A 19,838-nucleotide genomic window follows, 5' to 3' on the forward strand; every position below is an offset into this window, starting at 1 on the left:
GAAGCCAGCCTGTTTTGTCTGGGGTCTTGTTCCCCCCCCCCCCCCCCCCCCCACCCCACCCTTTATGGCTGCAAATCTGAATCATGCTCACGTTTGACAATTAGGCCCCAGCAGAATCCCATAAAAACCCTTGCGCTCTTGTATCTAGATGCCATATCAATGTTGCACATATGCAACTTGTGTGATCTCCTGGTGTTTGTGGGAGAGTTTGCCATTTTTGCCTCAAGCATACCATTTCCCTTTTTAATGGTATGTGTCCATTTTCTCCAGTCCTGCATCAGAGAGGTCTTGCACTGATGGCAGGGGGTTCGGCTTATTGTAATGGGTGGCTGGAGAAGGCCAAGTTTGGGGATGTAGCATCGGTTAGGCAGGAAACGTTCGGTATCCAGCAGATTCATGAGGTCCGTTTTCTCTGTAAATAGAGGGACATTCCTTCAGTGCAGCTCCATGTAGACCACCCGTGGGATTGCGTGAGGAAAACACCCATTTCTGTGTGCGCGCGCGTGCAGATGTGCAGTACTGCGCCCTGAAGTGTTTGCTGCCCTGTTCCTCTGTGACTGATGGTGGTGATGTTTTCACAGGGGAGAGACTGAAGGCTCTAGAGATCTCAGCATGTTTAAAGCTGTTCTGAAGAAGAGCCGAGAAGGTGGAAGGGCCAGCAAGAAGGAGCCAGGTATGAATGAGTGGCAGGACCCCACCACAAGTAACACTGCATCCTCACTGCTTATCTTAAAGTACCAATCAGACGCTTGGTCGCAAACAAAAGTAAAAATGTCATCTGGTGATTGGATAATTCACGATTGACTTCTCTTCTAATGCATTCCCTTTGTATCTCTTCCTCCGTTTTCCCCTTCTGCCTTGCCAGCTTTTTGTTTGCTTTGTGTTTGAAGCTCCCTTTATGTATTATTCTTGCATCAAAACAAAAATATTCAACTTTCGGGGCCTTCCAGGGATCTTTTGGCTTCTAGATATCAGTGAAAAGGCAGAATTTGAGTATTTGGAACAAAGTGACTTTCACAAAGGTGAGAAATGCAGGCTAAATCTCAATCTAATTAGAAGAATTTCTTGGCAGTGTGAAGGTGAAATTATGCCTTGACCTATTTGAAATGCTTCTACAACAAGTGCAGCACTTAAAGACCCTTACTTTTCCCCCATGATAAGTAAATTGTGAGTGTTGGGGGAGGAGGGGTTTTTTAATGTGGGTGTAAAAAGTGACAGTTGGCATTAAACGGGTTTGGGAGGGTGACGTGATGGAAGAGACTAATTAACTGGATCTCCTCCAAAGGTCTAACCCTTGAGGAAATTAGAGTTTTATAAAAGCATGACAATGCGACTCTGATGGATGGATGTTAGACGTTCAGAGGAGCATCAAGGTAATTTTAAATTAAACCACACCTTCAAATCACTTAATTTTCTAAAGCGAAAACACCAGATATTACCCTTGTCTTTTTTTTTTTAATTGGGACCATCACACTTAGCCTTTGGTCATGTCTCCATGGCAACACCTCTCAGACCACACCTAGACACCTTCCAGAGGGACAGGATGTGAATTGTCCCCCCTCTCCCCTAGGTGACACCTAATCGCTTGACAGAACTTGCCATTATTGACAGAGGTACGCCTGCTCGCAGCAATAGCGACACCTTAAGTAGTTTTGTGCCAATGAATGCTCTTGTTTACCGTTTAGGTTTTTGATGTGCTGGTAGCTGCAGTGGGTCCGGAATGGCTGTAGTCACAGGGGTAATTTATCTAGCTCATGGCTGTTTTGCGTGTTTGTTGTGCTGGTGACTGAATTACCCCGCCCACGATTTCCTTTTAGTTACTCCTGACCTGTGGCTTGTTTGCTTTTGATGGACTCAGTGGTTAATTATCCACCCTCACATGTATCCCCTCTGCTCCTGAGTCCTGGTTATATTCTCCTCCCTGCCTGTTTCAGCTCAGCCTACCTCCCTCCCCTGTCGGTATGCGTAGATTTTCATCCTGGCGAGAAGAATTCAACCCTAGGCTTTCAGCCCTCCAGTTCCTGAACGTTCTTTCAAACTCCTCTCCGTCAACCCGGTGTTTTCACAAAGAGGTTAATCAAGTGCAGCTGTTTGCGGGCTGCTTTCCCCGGAGGATACCGCTGCCGACGTTGAGGATCTGCTTTTCGGTGGGGCTTGTGGAAGCTTGCAGAGGCTCTCTGTGCACGGTGGGAAACACCAGTCAGCAGTTTTGGAAGGGCGTCAAAATGTCAAAAAGCTGGACAACGAGCTGCTTTTCCAATAAATCATGTCTGTCGGGCGTCTCATCCCCACCCAGTGCCGGGGGGTGGGGTCCAGCTCTGCTCAGGCGCATCAATCACCGGTGGGTGACTGGTGACCCAACATTGCACTCGTAGGATTAGTTTATTCTGTAAACTGTCGTTCCTATGATGCTTCTTATTGGCCTGAAAGGTTGCGTTTTTCGAGCTCTGGAAAATGCTGAAGGACCAAAACACTATGACAGTGAGCAGGTGTTCTGATAAGCTTTGGGATCGACACATTCCAGATGATCGTGAGCCATTTTGACAAGTTTTTTTTTTTTATGGCTTCACGATAAATTTCACTTCCCCTTGGGCCGTGTGCTTCCTGTTGTCTTCGATAAGTGCCCATAGATAAACCATGCTCTTCGAGAACTGCAGGCATATGTATCCAAGCAGCAGGTTTGATTTCACACACATTTTACCCAACAGAAAAAGGCTCTTTCATATTCCATCTGATAACTCAGTGTGACGTGCTTCAATTTATTACAGATGATGTTTATAAACTACGTCTGGTGGGATTTCTCTCTACACCCAGAAGATTGCTGCCTTTTTGTAAAATCTTTGCTTCCTGCGGTACTCACGAGGATCCTAGTTACATAGACGTCCTTAAGGAGAATTGCATGTTATCTAAAACTTCTGAATCCTTACTGAACCTTGAGTTCGGACTGACACATGGCGCATAAATATTTAGTGTGCTGCCTTAAGTAACGGGGGGAAATAAAAATCTGTCTTTTGGGAGCAATACTTTAAATCCATTGCTGGCTTTTGGTGCAGTGAAGCATCCTACCCCTGTTCCCTTTGGAGACCAAAAGTCTTAATTATGACTGTGTGAAAGGATAGGTTCTATGTAGCTCACAGAGCCGAATTACTAAGTCTTCTCTCTGGTGCCTGAACCAGAAGAATCATGAACGGCCTAGCGACCAGCTGGTGGGCTAGCGATCACTGGGAAACAGCTGGGTCAGCGCACTGGATCCCCTGATTAGGACCTTGTCGAGCTCAATGGACTGTTTAAGACCTCCCAAAGCTTGAGGAGCTCAAAGGTGGTAGAAGGTCCAGGAAGCCTTAAAAACGGCTCAGTGATACGGAATGGGCACGGGAGAAGCCCCTGTCGTAAGGTAAACACAGTATGGCTCCGCTCACGGCTTTTGGAATTCTGCGGCTTTGTCCTGGAAGGAAGGAGTCATGGAAACGGGACCGTCTGCTCAACGGATTGCCTTGGCTCGCTAACGCACAGGCCTCTAATTCACCCCTGTCATTTCCCATCGCCGCTCACTCCCCTGTTCCTGGCTCGTGTAACTGGCCTTTTCGAACTTCTTAAAATAGACTGCCTTATTGTGCCCCCCCCCAAAGGGTATGCTGTTTCTGTACCAGGATCCCACCCCCGTGGGATTTTGGCTGTTCATTTCCCTGTTGGCCAAAGTCTACATGGGGCCCAAACTGCGGTGGGTGGGGAATTTTGTTTAAGGTCTTGCACTAATTGAGATGAGCTCTAAAGAGGTGGAGTCCATCTTCTGTTGGGTTTTCCTGGGCTGTAGCAGCCCTGTTAAACAATGCCGGGGCTTTGGTGGATACGGGTTGCAGACCACGGGTGAGATTCACCGCTCATTGATTTAATGAAACTGCCCCAGGAGATAAATTGGCTGTTTTCAGACTTGGGATCTTTATGTTTGACATTAAACTGGGTTGATGGCACCAGAATTGATTGTTCCTGGGGAAATGTTAATTTCTGGGTGCCGTTTCTGGTTGATAGCTGTTCAGTTTTATGATATCGCTCTTTACTGATTATCTAGAGGCATCAATTATCATTCAGCTGCTAAAAATATGCCGTGCCCTATATATTCTTTTGTTCTTATGAATACCTTGTAGATATCTTAAGTTCTGAGAAGTTGACTACCCCTCTCCCACCCCAGATGGCTTTTAAACGCTCTCTATCATCCTACCCACCTTGTGTATTAACCAAATTAGCCCCCCACCTCGTCCCCCTAATCTTGAGCGATGGCCAAGAACTTGTGCAAGTGCCTTAGAAACTTCAGCCTTGTGATCCTCCTATGACTGATGGCACTGCAATGGAACAACATCTCTTTAAGCATATAGAGTGGTTGACTGTCTTGTTGAGACCATATTGCGACAGTTAAGTTTGTTGGAAGGGCCAGACAGCAGAGGAAATGGGGTTTTCCAGAGGATGATCTGGCTCGTTTTCATAGATGCCTGAGGCTCCCGGCTGTTCTGGTCTTTGCTTGGAGGGGCCTCGAGATTCCTGTCGCAGCAGGATAACCTGATCCTTTCTTTAGGCAAGACTTTGCAGCTCATGATGGTGGGGTGGGGGTGATGCACTGATGTCCTGCTCCAGGTGTATGTCTGCTGAGCTTTTGGTACCTGTTCACATGCACATTTAATTAGGCCCTTAGATCCTTAAAGACCTTTCAGGCCTCCTTGTCAATACCCGAAATAACTGTGTTGCACACAACCCCTACTGTCCGACTTAGTGCCCTTAAGCTTGTAGTGTGATTGTAGGTGTTTTTCGGCTTGAAACAAAATGAGTTGCATTCTTGGTGTACACAAAAAGCTCTTGCTTTATTGCTGGTGTTTTGCAAAGTGCATTAAGTGCGTTTTAGTTTCATTTGCTAAATATGTTTACTACAATCAACCTGGCATCCCTGTCTTTGAAGTTATGCACCTCCAAGCATAATTTTTCTGAATTAAATCTCGATCTAAGGTGTTAAATAATTCGGGGTACTGGGACATGGCAATAATTAGTTTCCCCTCCATATTATTAATTAGTTTGGTTTCTAACTAGTTTGCCAAATTTACCTCTCCCAAATCGAAGATTATACGTGATTGGATGCTGCTTTGCTAGAGGTCAACGAACTAGGTGAAAGTTCAATTTATTTCCTCAGATCTGCCCCACCGTGTGCGACTCGCTCTGAGAAACAAAACATGATTAGTATCGAATTCCTTTACAAAGGTTTCAATTGGGGGATTGAATATGCAGTCAGATAATAAACGCTAACTTTTAATGGTAATGGTGTGTCGTCGCACTCTGAGTGTCTTGCTGTTAGCTCAGCACTCAAAAGCATCCGCTTTTGACCCCCCCCAGTTCCCAGACTGGGTAAACAGTCGAGGGGAAAAAGGACAAGATCGCATTACACTGGGGTCGAATAAATGTCCTTTGGTTACAATCGCAATCATTCTGCAGAATGGCCTGGCTAATTATGAGGTGTTAACACGCTTGACCTGAATGCTTAGTTGTAAATCAAAGGAAGGAAATGATCAATGGGACTTTTTATTGATCCAAGGGTTGGGGGGGGGCTTTGTTTTGCTGGCATTGAGGTGGGCAGGTGCAACAGGCTGGTTTGGTGGGACTGCTGCACAAATTGACAGGAATTATTCACCCATACACGCCCACAAACATGATATACGTAGATGATTTATGCTGCCTAGTTAACTGTTACTTAACCTCTCTGCTGCTCTCTCAGCCCTGGTGATGTTGACAGTCTGAGGCCTTGGATCAAATGAAGGCTTTCAAATCTGTCAAATGCAAAACATCAAGTTATGTGAGAGGAGGAAAGCTGTGTGATCAGATCTCATAGAAAGCATGTGCGAACTCCAGCTTCATATAAAAAAGGAAGAAAGAACTGTTAATATTCTGCACGAAACATGGTAATTTAATCGTCGTTTTAAGAAAATGCCTTCAGGTTTATTGGGAATGCTTGGAAAATGTTCAAGTAACTTAAAAGCGAGGAGCTAGATGTTGACAGGATGTGGATTCCCTCTGAATAATTTATTGGAAGTTTTAATGGTTACAGTTGTAGGCCAAGTGATGTTATCTGGATAATTGTTTCAGCCTGTTCCCTTAGGGAACTGGGCAGTTTGAAGATGTCTCTCCTGAGATGCAGTTTACAATTGACCTGTCATTTCTTTGTCAGTGGTGCAATAATGTGAAAATGTGAAGTGAACTGGTTTTTGGTATAATTTAACTTGTATTCATATTTTCTGTGTTTGTCAAAGAAACTGACATTTGAAATACTGAGAGACCCAATCCTACACACTCCTTGCAAGATCCCATTTGTACCTGTTCTGCAGACAGACACTTGTCATCGTTTCTCACTGGGAATGCAACCACACAACCAATGTTCCTGGCTAGTAGCTCACCGGATAAACATTAGATGCATCCAGTTTGTCTCGTGGTGAAACTGTAGTTGATTTTAAACCAGATCCGGACCTTTAAAAATATCAGCGCAACAGCGGATAGGGAAAAAACAACTGTTCTGTTACCTTTGAATATTGATCGGAGATATCGACCAAGATTCCCATGTCTTCATTGTTAACGAACATCTGGCGATATTGAGATCGTGAATCTCTCATTGTAGTGTGATGTCGGCAGCTTTTGTGAGAGGCTGTCAGAGCATTAATCCATCTGATTCTGCATCCTTAGTCTTTTCGTTTCCAGTAGTCTCAGGTTAGTCCATCTCCTTCTGAAGCTTAGCGGGTTAGCACTATCCTCCAATATTGGCTGGTTTTTATTGAGGGGAGTGATGCTTCTCCTTAAGTTCTGGAACTTATCTCTAAGGAATGGTGCCTCTCAGCTGTTTGAAGCACCCACGCATGCTCCTCCTGGTAGCCCTGAGACCAGGCAAATTGAGTGAATCAAGTTCTCTGCCAGATTGTGCGGGTTGCTTAAGGAATGAATAGTCTGTCAAAACATCCAATCCCTCACTTTCCTGCCCAGTTATCCCGCAAATGGACCCCCCTGATCCCTCGCCAGGTGGACGTCTTCTCACTGACTGAACCAGCTCTTTGAACTTTTTTTTTTTTTTTGTAAATGCAGCCATTGATGGGTGGGGGGGATCAGGCTGGTTCAGGACGGCCGTCTTGCTATGACGCCAAGAGGAGATTAAAAGAGCGAATAAGGCCTTTTGTAGGGTAATAATGCTTGATGTGGTAAATGCAGGCTAGTCGAGGTTTTGTGGGCAGGGAAAGCATGTCTTTATTTGCAGGGAGAATTCCTAAATTAGCATGCTACGCTTTCCACATGTATAATACAACTGCAGCATTAACGGATGAGGCAATAACACGTCAGGCTCTGCATGGTGGGTTGGGGGACCCAGTCCGAATTGTTTCCTGTAACAGCAACAGAAAGTTGTCCCCGTTCCGCCTGACTTGGAAACAAGATCGAGCACATGGTGGGGGGGGGGTGTGTCACAGTTTTCAAATCTCACCCTTGTCTTGTTGGGCCCCCTCTGAGACTGATTAGCTGACCCAGGTTCTTCCTCCCCAGCCTGAGATGGACAGGCGGGTCCCGGGGAAGCAGAAGCTCAGGCTTGGGACCACAGGAAGTCTGGACCGCAGAGGGAGATGTTGGGCTGCGATTAGTGCTGGGAGACGGCTCCTTGCTAAAGGCTTCCCACTGCTGACCCCCGCCCCTTGCCCACTGGCTGTCTCGTTAATCACTGCTGGCTTTTTAACATCATCAAACCGTATCGTTGTGGTTTCCTGGCCGATCAGCCTGCTGCCAAGATGTCTGTTCTCCTCCAGTCGCTTTTGTTGTTCCATTTTGTTTGACTCAACAGTGCAGTCATGTAGCATTTCATTGGTCTAGCAATTGGGGTGAATTAACAAAAGCTGAGTTTGGATTTGATGATAAGCTGGGATGGTGGAGAACACTCTCAGGATAACAGCATCTGACCTTTTTTGTATTAATAGTAGGCTTGTACTCTAAATCAGGTCCCTTAAATCAGGGTCTCGTTATGTTCTGTAACCAGTATAGACAAACTAGTTGACCAGTTGATGTATTACATCACATAACAGCACATTGTTCCAAATGAATCATGAGCTTCTTTCTTTGGCCAAAAATAAAGTGGCATTTTGTGTGTGTGTGTGCGCGCTCTTTTTTTTTTTATTTTAAATCCCCTCTTTCCCCCAAAGAACCAATACTCCTCTTTCTCGGGAACTGCTGGGTTTAGTCACTTGACAGAAAGGCCCCCCCAGCACCCAGAGGGAGACAGTGTTTGCGGCTTTTGAGTATCGTTTACTATGAGGAGCCTGTCCTGCTTCCGCCTGTGGTTCGAGGTGGCTGAGGAACGCTTACGACCGCGAGGATGTGCCATCTCTCAGCAGCTTGGTGCTGCTGGTGTGGGCCGCACGCTGTGCATCCTCCAGGCATGCTGTCAGTGGGCCGTCGTTCGTCCCTGGAGTCACTTTCTCACGAGCAATTAGACATGGTGGTTCCCTCCCCCACCCCTATCGCTTAGCTGTATGGGGACTGCTGTACGGTTCTTGGTTAAACTGTGGTCATTGGAAGCATGGGTAAAACGCTGAGTTTATATTTAGGAATGAAATTGCCTGCATGTTTTTCTGTAAGTATTTTGTTTCTGAACTTTCTGCTCATGGAGTCCCAGCTTTGACCCATAATGCAGAATAAATGCCGCTATTATGTACTATAGAGAGTAATGCTCTTCTGTCCATTTTGCCATTTTTAAAACTCATGTAAGAAACGAATGGCTTAATTTCTCCTCTTGCATCACATGATCAAGCCCGGTGCCCGTGAATGTTTGCCCATATCCTTCGGCTAATGCAATATTGCTAATCTCTTTTAGCTCGGTTAGGCGTCCTACACGGCGCCTGCACAAAAATTTCGCATTAATTGCCGCCCAAAGCTATCGGACCACTAAGAAAGGAGATGCAGTATCGGGTAACCCGTGGAAGCTTATACGACAAGCACACGTTTCCCTGGCATCGCTCAGGTGCTCTAGAACAGGAGATGAAGCATACGTGAGAGACCTAGCGGAATTTGGCCGGGGTAGTTATTGTAATACCATGGTGTCACCAGTTATTCCGGAGGCTAAGGAAGATGATACCTTCAGTATTTGTTTAATTCCTTGTTGCCTTAAGGGGATTTTTCCCCCTGCCCCTCCTCTTCATTCTTCCCTCATAGGATGGCGACTTGCCCCACCTACATTCTCTAGCTCTGACTTTTCCAGCTGGCTCATGGTCGTGGTGTTTTCTCTGTGCCCCAGCTGCTGGGTGGGCTGAGGTCTATCTAGGGGTCAGGCTAACATTATCCAGGAAATCTGAAGTGGTTTCGAGTCCTTTTGGGTTGCAACATCTCTACCTTGCTGTCCTTGACCGACGGGTGGAGTGTTTTTTTTTTTTTTTTTTTTTTACCTGGGAAGTGTTTAGTCTGGAAAGTTTATGCTCTACCCTATTAAAACGACTACGTCAGGGGGATCAGAGGTGTTTCTGAATACTGAGTGACATCCCTGGGCTGCTGTTGATGGCTTTTATGTATGTTTTAACGTTGCTAACATGAAATTAATAGGGTCTTAAAAGGCTTGCCAGGAATGTGACTTGCCCTGCATTAATAGCTGTTGGCATTTTTGGGTGAAGTAATCCTCGCATAAAAATAAACACTTGAGTTAGTCGGTCACCTTATGACCTGTCAATTTTCTGTCGCATGCCACAGCACATGCTGGTTAAAGCCCTTTGCTGATTGGAGATTCAGGGAAACCTGTTTTTGGTCGTTATACCTCTATTTACAGATGTGATAAGCACTTGTTATTTTTCCTGGTGTAGTTCATCTTCCTCTTTAAACCTGTTACTTTGTGTGTGTGTGTGTGTGTGTGTGTGTGTGTGTGTGTGTGTGTGTGTGTGTGTGTGTGTGTGTGTGTGTGATCCTCTAAAATTGGCTAGCGATGCTGCTAAAGCACTTGGCTGCGGCTTCAAAGCCAAGCATGCTCCTGGGCACCCCTCCCCCACTGAAAGGCCCTGACCCCTTGTGCTGGTGGCACAGAAGCACTGACTGAACTGATGACCCCCGGACCCCGCCTCCCATCTCAGAGGGACGTGCTAGTGCTGCCGCCCTCCCACTAAAAGAAACCAGACCTGTGGATGTATCACTGAAACCACGGCAACAGACATTTTCGCGGCTGTCAGTACAGTGCATTGTGAGTGACTGCAGGGGTACGATGGCCACCGGTGTTTTTACGTGGGTATTGGTGTCACTAGGGTGTGAAAAGTCAAGTTAGCTGGTGCTGCTTGTTTGCTCGTGGGATTAGTCTTGGGGGTTGGGGGTGGCGGCTTTGTAGCATACGTTTTATCTACATTCTTGTCCGCTCAGTCGCACCGAGTGCCCAATTGTTCCCTGAAAAGTATTGTGCTCATGACCCACATCTAGACCCCCGAGGAAGCCTTGCTTAATCGTCTGTGCTAATGGTGATCGGCCATTATCCTCTGATGCACCCCCACCCTCCGACTCTTGGCCATGCCAGTGGTCAGACACAGGCTGAAGAGAGCAGACACTGACCTGGATGTTCTTGTAAGCTCCGGTTGGGTTGAAATACTGATTCACAGGTGAACCTTTCATCTGTTTCTCCAGGGGATGAAGGTGCATTCGGTATATTGCTGATTAGTTGCATCCAGTGATCTCGATGTGGCCATTTCTTGATGATCCTAATTATGGTGACCATCTCCATGGCTTTCCCCAGTAAAGTCAATAAGAGGAAGTTATAGAGGACATAATTCTGCCATTATGCCCGACTAGGAGGTGATTGACTTTGGTGGCTGTGTGTGAGTGCCGGTGGCTGTGTGTGAGCGAGTTGGCTGAGAGCCCCCCAGGGCCCGACGATCCATATTGACGTTCTGGCCGACACAGCATGAATATTAATTGATGCTCTTGTTGCTCTCAGCTGAGATTCCGAACCTGGCTCAAAAAACCAGAGCCGGGGGGCAGCATCGGCGTGGGAGTCTGCCGTCTTGGGCGAATCCCCATGCCAATTAGAACTGGTACATCCTGCTTTATTTTGCAAGCTTGTAACGGTTTTGCCGGAGATGAGCAGCATACCATGTGCTTTGTATGGGCTTGTCGCTAACATGTGTATATTGTCGTTCAGGGATAAAGCATTGATTTTAATATTCATCCCCATGCTTGCTGACTCCCTGTTAGAGACCGGGGGTCTCGCTTTGCCCCCCACCCCCCTTCACCATTGGCACTGTGGCGTCAGCAGTCCTGAAAAAGTCAGACTGGCGACCGGTGTCCTAACAGCGTGCGAGCATATGGCATGTGCCTGGTGTGACCCAGATATTTCGGAGCACGCCAGCTTCAATCGACCACATATAAAATGTCACTCGTGTTTCCTGCTCTGATCCATTCCGGTCCAGGTTCCTCCGATCATCGGCTGCCATGTCTGCTGTCTATTGGGACTCCTGGTTCGGCTCCAGTGCAACATTCGGGCTTGGTTAGTGTCTGTGGGAGCCATTACAGGAAATAGGCTGGATCTATAAATAAACTAGAAAAAATCTAGGCTGTTTTGTCCAAAGGAGTAGTGTGGTTTATAGCTCAATAGCGGTTTCAATTAATTTTAAGTGGCAGCGCAGGTACTGAAAATGTTTCAAGATGTTTTTGTCCATATATTTGGGGGGAAAAAAATCAGTGGCACACAAGATTTTCAGTTCCCCTCATGTATTGTGTGCGTTTCTTCAGTCATATAGTGCCTCCTGACACTTATTGTGGTTATAAGTTTAAAAAAAAAAAAAAAAAAAAAAAAAAGTGTGTCATTCCGCGGAAGATTTACTTTGACCTTGTGTCACACTTTCTTTTGTGACTGACTGCTACCTGTGCTCACTGGGAATTCTGTGCTTGGTTCAGCCACCCAGGGGTGGAATGGCAACACGTGGCGAATGAGACGGTCACCATAACAACGCCCAGCAGGCAAAATGGGGAAACGATTGGCAGAGGCCTGGAATGAACTCTTCCCGGGAGTTTGTGATTGGCCTGGAGGCGGCGAGGCGGGAGAGAGATCAGCCGCCTTTTGGATAGTCTCTGCTGCTGGCCTTGGCTTTAACCCCCAGGGCTTTTGTGGGTCTGTCAGACCAGGCCTCAGAAGCGTGCGGGGGGGGGGGAGATGTGATGCGGCGGCGGAGATTCCCACTGGAACAATGTCCGAGGGTCGACGGGCTTTGTGCTTTGACAGAAAGGGTGCATTAATTACAGCTGTTGGAGTCTTTCATCCAAAGGCCCGGCTTGTTCATATTTAACAGTGAAAGGCTGAAGGCCAAATTGTGTCAACGGGTCATGATTTGTGAATTTTTTTTCTAGTTTGGAATTTTAATTTTGCGTGTTCCCGGGAATATAGTGAAATTATTCTGCACAGTTCCAGGGGAGGGTACAGGTGTCTGGGTGGGACAACAGGATCAACAGTGTGATAAATGACAAAACAGCAGTGTAATAAAGGAGATAAGAGTTGAATGAAAAGCAAGGCCGAGAGCAGCTCTTGGCATGTCACCATGCTACGGTACCATCTAGGTTCAGTCCTCCATCCCATCCTCACTTGCACCACATCGAGAGCGGTAGTCCAAGTCTGTTGAATTACTGGGTTGATAACTGGAAACACCACGGCGATTATATGCCATAGCATACACCCGGCGGAGGGGTTTCCGGCCTGCAACCGGGGCGGATCTCCCTGTTGATAGAGGCCTCGCTGGCTGGTGTGCGCGGGAACGTGGATTGAATGTGTAACTGTCTTTCAGCCGTCCCGCCTAGTTGTCCTGGCAACAGTGCACCCCCTTTGTTTAGGATATACTGCTGCTGAAGGGGGGGCTTTGAGTCTACTGCTAATGGCGTATGGTACACACGTGTGAGTACTTATTTATCACGCCTGTGTGTTGTGTTTTATAGGGTCATATTTAATATGGCTGTGATAGTGCTTTAGTGTACAGCAAAAGGGTTTCTGTCAATATCTGTGGGGTGACAGATTTGCTGCTGCTTTCCCCAGTGGTTTTAGCTTTTACAATCAAATATGATCTATGCATGTTAAATTCCTGTCTGTATATATATCTAATATAGCTCTTTGTGTGTGTGTGTGTGTGTGTGTGTGTGTGTATCCAAGTTCTTCAGTGATGTAGTTTAATCATAACAGCTTTGTGCTTCTCCATAATTCTTCATGCTACAGTACATCACGTATACTTTTCTAATATTCGGTTTTTAAGTGAATTTAATATGAAGTGTGGGAACGGTGGTTAATCTGTGTGTGTTCATTGCCCACATGTTTCTCTGTATTCCTGGCTACATTTTTAGTATCCCTTGGTATCACTTGAGAGATGTGATTTAAGTGACTTGTTGCACTGAATAATTTTAAGTACGAGTCAGGATCTGCTACATCTATGCATCACGCGCCTAATAAGAACATCGGAGTGAATAGTTCCCCTTCAGCTCCCCAGGGATATGGAGGCATGCTAGTTAATCTTTCAGAAATTCAAGAAAATCAAGAGTCTTTCTTGCCTTTTCCATGAAGTGCCAACTTTCTGTAGGGTCCAACCTCCTGAGCTTTAATACGTCTGAATGTCAAGTGAATAATTGATCTCCACTTGAATATTCAGTGGTTGAAAGCTTCGTCTAGCTAGGTGAGAGAGAGGACCGTCCTCTTCAAGAATTTGAGGATGAAAATTTCGTGCTCACTGCAGTGTGATGCAATGTAATTTGGAAGAGCTTTTCTTTTTTTCTGGCCTCAGCAGGGATTGAAATTGTAGGCTTGGTCTCCGCTAAGAATGGCAGGAAGTGACAGAAATATCTGCGGTGAATTTGCTATGGGGCTTCTCGCTGCTGTCGAGGTTGGGCTGTGGCGTCACCGGTGAGCTTGTGGTGGCCGCTGTAACCTCTTTGTTGCCTTCTGTGCGCCAATTTTTTGTTTAGAGCTGTGTTTCCCAATCCGGCCCTCAGGAACACAGACAGTCCATGTTTTTACTCCCTATCGGGAGTTCCAAGGGAGCAAAGGTGTGGACTGTCTGGAAGGGAGCTTGGAGGGAGCAAAAACATGGATCAACTGTGGGACCCTGTGGACCAAATTGAGATGCACTGGTGTAGAGGATCATCTCCCCACCCTTTCAAAGTGGTTTCACACAGGACCATGCCTGGATGTTCTGTACGTGGCGCCCTTTGCGTTTGGTGGGTGCAGACGCGTCAGCCCGGAAGTGAGAGAGCATCTGTTGCGGCTTAATTCCAGACCCCAAGATGTCAGAATCAACTCCCACAAATTCGCACAGTGCTGATCGCTTAGCTGGTCCTTTAATGTTTAAGCTGCACCCCAATGCCCCCGGCTATTAAGCTGTGTGGTCCCATAGTTACAGCAAACAGTAACTCCAGCCCCACTAACGATGAGACCTTCAAGCACAGAAACCCTCGATCAGTTGGAGAAAAAAGGATATTTCTGGAAGGATGCTTTTTGGCATTTTTGGTGGAAGTCAAGATCTACAGTATTATGCTAAAGTATTAGGCCGCCAAAGAAAATGTTTAAAGCTATTAGTAAGGCTATATTTGCCCAGAAAACACCATTTAACATTAGAAAATAAACTGTATTACAATAAAATAATGACTACTTTACTATAGTCTTTTCTCAGTTACTGCTGATATGATATTGTTGGATGGCTGGGACACGGCTTGGATTCTGCTTGGGGCTCTCTTGCCTTTCCATGTTTAGGTATACCTGACTTCATGAGGTATTGATTAACCAAACAAGGTGAGCTTGTGGTCAAGTTCAACAAATATGTGGGTGTATTGGATGGTAACTGCAAACACTGGGGTGACTTCAGGGAAGGTTTTGAAAAGACTAGCGTACTCTGACGTAGAATCATAATTTTGCATCAACACAAGTAATTTTCTTAGAGAAAAGTTACTTATGAGAAAGAGAAAAGAATTTTGCCTGTGTTGTATGTAAGGTTGCTTGATCATAAGTATGAGTTTTTTGGTCCATATTGAAAACCATCATTTAACACACTTACTCATTGACTTTGGAAATGTCATGCATTTATTGTAAAAAAAATATTGTAACAGTGGATTTCCTTGAACTGTATAAGTCAACTGAGAAACAACAAGTGGCTGGAAAGGGGTGCACTGGATTAACAAGACAAAACTGGAGCCTCGTGAAATGAAATGCAGCACAGTGATGGTTTTATCTGTCATTTTGTTTTGACACTCATTGTAAGCCAAAATTGTAATTGAAATTAAAATTTTGATTAATAGCCCAGCCCAAGCTGGTACATAAGGTGATACTCCTGTATATAACTACCACTCTACAGCTTATTCAGTCATTTAATGACTTTTAAAGACACTTTGACTTTTAATTAGCTGTTATTGAATGGGGTGCGTTTCCCAGAGCAGTATGATGCTATATAGTGTTACTTGACCCAGACCGCAGCCTGCAAATTCTGCAGATTTTGCCTGTTAACATGTCACTGTGGCCAGATCGCCAATCGATTTGGCATTAAATGGTTTCGTCTCATACATAATGGATCTCACATGGTGATTTGTTTGACTTGAAACTCCATTTTCTTCAGCTTTGGGTGTTTCTTTTGTCTGGGTAATACCCTCAGCAATGATTGGCTGTTGGTAAGAAGGCCTCTTCCTCATTGGCAACCGGTTACGATCAATGAAGTGTTTTGTTTTCATTGTTGAAGTAAGTGTAGTGCCATATTTTTGTATAAGGTTCAAAATTTCAGTAGTAGAGGTACCAATTTAATTTTAACAAGTCATCTGGTTTCTCTGGGGAGAGTGTGTCAGCGGTTTGGAACGGATTGCGCAGTGCATTATGGGTTTAATGTCGCCTCTTTCCCCTGTGAATGGAGGGAAAGAACAACGTGATGGCTTCCTTATTCGCTGGTGCCCTGGCAACGCCTCGTGAGCTTAAATAAGTTCTGCTAGTTATACACTCATATTTAGTAGGTATCTAAATATAAACCACCATGGTTGTGCACTCCCAGCCGGGAGCAGGAAATGGCGAGTGTGTTCCGGTTTGCTGGCTTTAGTCCCTTTCTGAGTGATACAGCCGGGTTAATGACGGGAACGGTTTTCCCGCGGCCTTGAGGAATGGTCTATTCCCATGGCAAGACGCTTGACGTCAGCTCAACTGCACTGCAGTTTCCCAATCCGGTCCTTGGGGACCCCACACACGGTCCCTGTTTTTGCTCCCTCCCAGTTCCCGACCACACAGTCCACGTTTTTGCTCCTTTATTAAAACGAGACCTTGGGCAGCCGCGTGCTTCAGGAGGAGCTTCTCAGTAGCCACCCGAGGTGTCCTCACACTAAGGCCTCTTCCTGTTTCCCAGCATTCCTTTACTCCCCTGTCAAGGGGCTTATTAAACACAGGATGCCCTTGTTTCTCCCACCGTGGGGAAAATAAGGCTGTGCTCTGCCTTGCTTTCATTAGTACCAGCAGCTAACACTTAGCCCATTCCCCCCCCCCCCCCCCCACCCCCCCAGCTCTGAAGATAATCAGCATATGGGTTCGGATTGGGGACGCTGCTCTAAACTGCTTCTTTTTTTTCTTCTTTTTTTTTTAACAAGGATGCTCCAATTCGAATTGATGTGTCCAATTACGTGCCAGCTTTGCGTGTTCGTTGGTCGTCTCTCAGGTTCGTAGACTGCATCGTTCCTGTGAGCAACTCTGCGTTATTGATGGATGGCACCAACAATCGGTGTGACATTTCTCTACTATTTTTGCTGTCCGCCATCCCGGATTAAGAGAGAACAGGGCCGGAGCGTCTGCGTTTTGGGACACACCCACCGTCTAGCCCTGAGCAGTGGATGCTAAACATTATTCCTCCCCCCAGATTTTCTTGCGGCGATGGCTGCTGCCACCTCATGTATACTTAGCTTGTTTTCCAAGGCTGTGCTGAATGTCATGCTGTAGTAATGCAAGATGCTCACGCACACCGCCGCATGAAATTCCACGTTGTGAAATGCGAGCAGCTCGCTGGACTTTAGGAGCCTCTGAGGAGTTGCACTTGCATGCTTGGGATTCCAAACCACCTCACACCCCCTCCACCCTTATCTATAAGGATTATTCCATGGGGAAGTGAACCTCTATAGAAGCCCATATCTGTCTCCTGCCCTTTCAGTAGATATGAGAAGGGTCTTTTTAATTCACCTTGATGCTGTTGCTTTGGGAACTCGCTGTCCAGACTCGTGCCACCTTCTGTAGTGTCGGGTCAATAAAAGTCAATAAAAATACTGCCCTGGGCTGTGTTCCTTCTGCTTGGGCCGCCTTTCAAGCTTTTTATGACAACAGGGAGATCCACAATGACAAAGATGTGCCGTCAGCACCCTCACCGAGGTGAGGTCTGCATCTGTGGTCAAACCTCTCTGGGCCTTCTTTGGTCTGGGTGACGGATTTCAGAAAAGCCAGCCACATAAAATGGAGGGTTCTCTAACGGAGCGAGCTCTGGTACTGTGGTGCTTAGACAGTCTGGGGCACTTTGTGGGGAGAACACGGCAATCTAAGAATTTTACAGAGAATTTGTGAATCTGACTGTCACAGTCAAGTCAGTGCCATGAAGATAAGGGGATAAGTGCCAACTTCCAATAAGCAGAGGAACTGAGAGTTTGTAAAGATTGAATCTTGACTTGTTTAATCTAGATCAGTGTTTCCCGATCTGGTCCATGGGGACCTGCGGACAGTCCAAGTTTTTGCTCCCTACCAGCAAAATGTGCAAAATGTGGACTGTCCTGCAGGGAGCTGGGAGGGAGCAAAAACATGGACCTTCTGTGGGTCCCTGAGGACCAGGTTGGGGAACACTGATCTAGACCAGTTTTAACGTGGCTGTCTCCTGCTGGCTCCAGGAGGATTACGTGCCTCCCTTGTGTTTCATTAGATTTTGTTAGTCCCGAAATAAACCTAAGGAATGAAATACAGGGATGATAAATTCTTTTCCTGGGGATTTGTGTGGGTTTTGTGTGTACGTTTTCATTTTCGATTCACTTTCACAAGGGTGGATTTATGGATGAGTGTCATTTACATGCCTGTCATTTTTAGGAAAGTGATGTCAGCTAGCGCTTTAGCGTGGTGTGATACAGAATCTCCACAGTTGCTTAATAAAGTGAAACTCCGGGAGCTGGTGAAAGCCGTTCCCTGGAAGGTCGTCTCTGGTGCACTCTAATTAAAATTTCCAGGATCTTGTAGAAGAATCCAAATACAGTGGCTCTGGGGAAGAGCAAGCTGTGCACCTGCCCCCTAATGGCAGAAAAGAGAATTGATAGTAAATTGTTAATCTACTCAAGGCTGTGAAACTGGACCCATTCTCCTGGATTGTCTGTCAGATTACTCCAGTGATTTTATATGACTCTAGTTGCTTGTTACCATGCTTTTTTTTCCCCTTAATTGTTTATCATGAATTGTTGACATTGTTTGTCCTTAAGTGTTGCAGTCTGTGTGGTAGCAGTTTGTTTGAATTTGTTATCCGAGTCGTTCCTTTGAAATACGACATACATACAGATGCATGAATAGTTGAATTGGCACTTCTTTGTTGACTGAATACAACAGAAGCATGATTCCATCATTTGCAATTCCTCCCCCCAAGGTCTGGTTGGAGGAAATGAAAAGTAAATGTAATGATGTTTTCTATTGCAGTAGTAAAGGTGTCATCACACGAATGATAACTCTGCCAGACAGACGGGGGAGTAACGGGGCGGCACCTTTAGGTAGAGGAGACGCGATCGCTATGGAAAGGTGATGGGATTTAAGAACATCCAGCGTTCAGGTCTCTGATTTATCAGCAGCAACAAACTCCCCATTATGCTGGTCGGTGGAAATGTTGCCGCGTTAAATCAAGGCGGATCCTTGCCGAGTGTTTTCTGAATTTGTGTGCCAAATAACCTGCTACACACACACACACGTCTCATTCGAGCACAGCCAAAGCTATCTCTCTGCTATCTCTCTGCCACCTCCTATCCCTGTTCGAGGTTAGCATGTTTATCACCAGTGTATAGCACTGCCTGATGATGCTGTCACTGTTTTGATTTCCCCATGGCACGACCCCCCCCCCCACCCCCAAATTTAAAGTGTAATGGGAAGAAAGGGAGGTAATGGTGGATGTCATGCGACGTGTGAAATTATGATGTCTGTTTGGGTGACTGAAGCCTAGCTGGTATTTAACTAAACATATGCCCCCCCCCCCACTGTCCACATCTAATACCTCACACATGCACTTTTTCCATATTCTTGTCATTCATCGGTTAGGTGCTATTTATTCATTGAACTTGTATCCAGTTCTAATTGCCCGGGCGTTCCGCATGTGGTCTAGGTTCACGTTGCTGTTGCCATCTCGCATCCCTGCTATTTCGGTTTTTATGACCGTTTTGGCCTTTCCCCTCACATGTCTGGGTGGAAATGATCTGCAGACGGTTGTGTAGCTGGTTTCGGCGGGAATATGAAGGTGTGACACTTGATTGTAAATCACAGCGCTTCGCCGAAAACTGAGATTATCGTGAGAGAGCGACTGTGGGATTCAGTCCTCGTTACTGAGCAACCTTAACACAGCTGTCGGTGACAGCAGTGTTTTTAGGCAGCGCAATGAGAAACCGGCCCTGTTGTGGGCCATGGGATAACATTAAATCCATCCCCCCTCCCCCCCCCCCACCTCTGGCATTAATCTCCTCCTATGGCTTACAACAGTGTTATTTTTGGCTCCTTACACCTGTTCCTGCGCGTCTGCCTGGCTCACAGCCCATCTTGCAACTCCCCTCCTGAAAACCTCCTCCGAAGCCAGTTTTATTTCCCTGCCCTGGTGTGTCCG

The 19,838-nt window shown here is 46.1% G+C and overlaps 1 protein-coding gene across 3 annotated transcripts in view; it reads left to right on the forward strand.

Moving 5' to 3' along the window:
- The first annotated feature begins 559 nt into the window (after nucleotides 1–559).
- tanc1b (tetratricopeptide repeat, ankyrin repeat and coiled-coil containing 1b) overlaps nucleotides 560–19,838 on the forward strand; it is an 80,697-nt gene continuing 61,418 nt past the window's right edge. For all 3 annotated transcript variants that reach the window (XM_049030402.1, XM_049030410.1, XM_049030421.1), the window contains exon 1: nucleotides 560–673. In XM_049030402.1, coding sequence (XP_048886359.1) covers nucleotides 613–673 — 61 coding nt within the window. In that variant the 5' untranslated portion in view covers nucleotides 560–612. The remainder of the gene's footprint in view (nucleotides 674–19,838) is intronic.

The sequence above is a fragment of the Brienomyrus brachyistius genome, chromosome 1, assembly GCF_023856365.1.
Source record: "Brienomyrus brachyistius isolate T26 chromosome 1, BBRACH_0.4, whole genome shotgun sequence".
NCBI lineage: Eukaryota > Metazoa > Chordata > Actinopteri > Osteoglossiformes > Mormyridae > Brienomyrus > Brienomyrus brachyistius.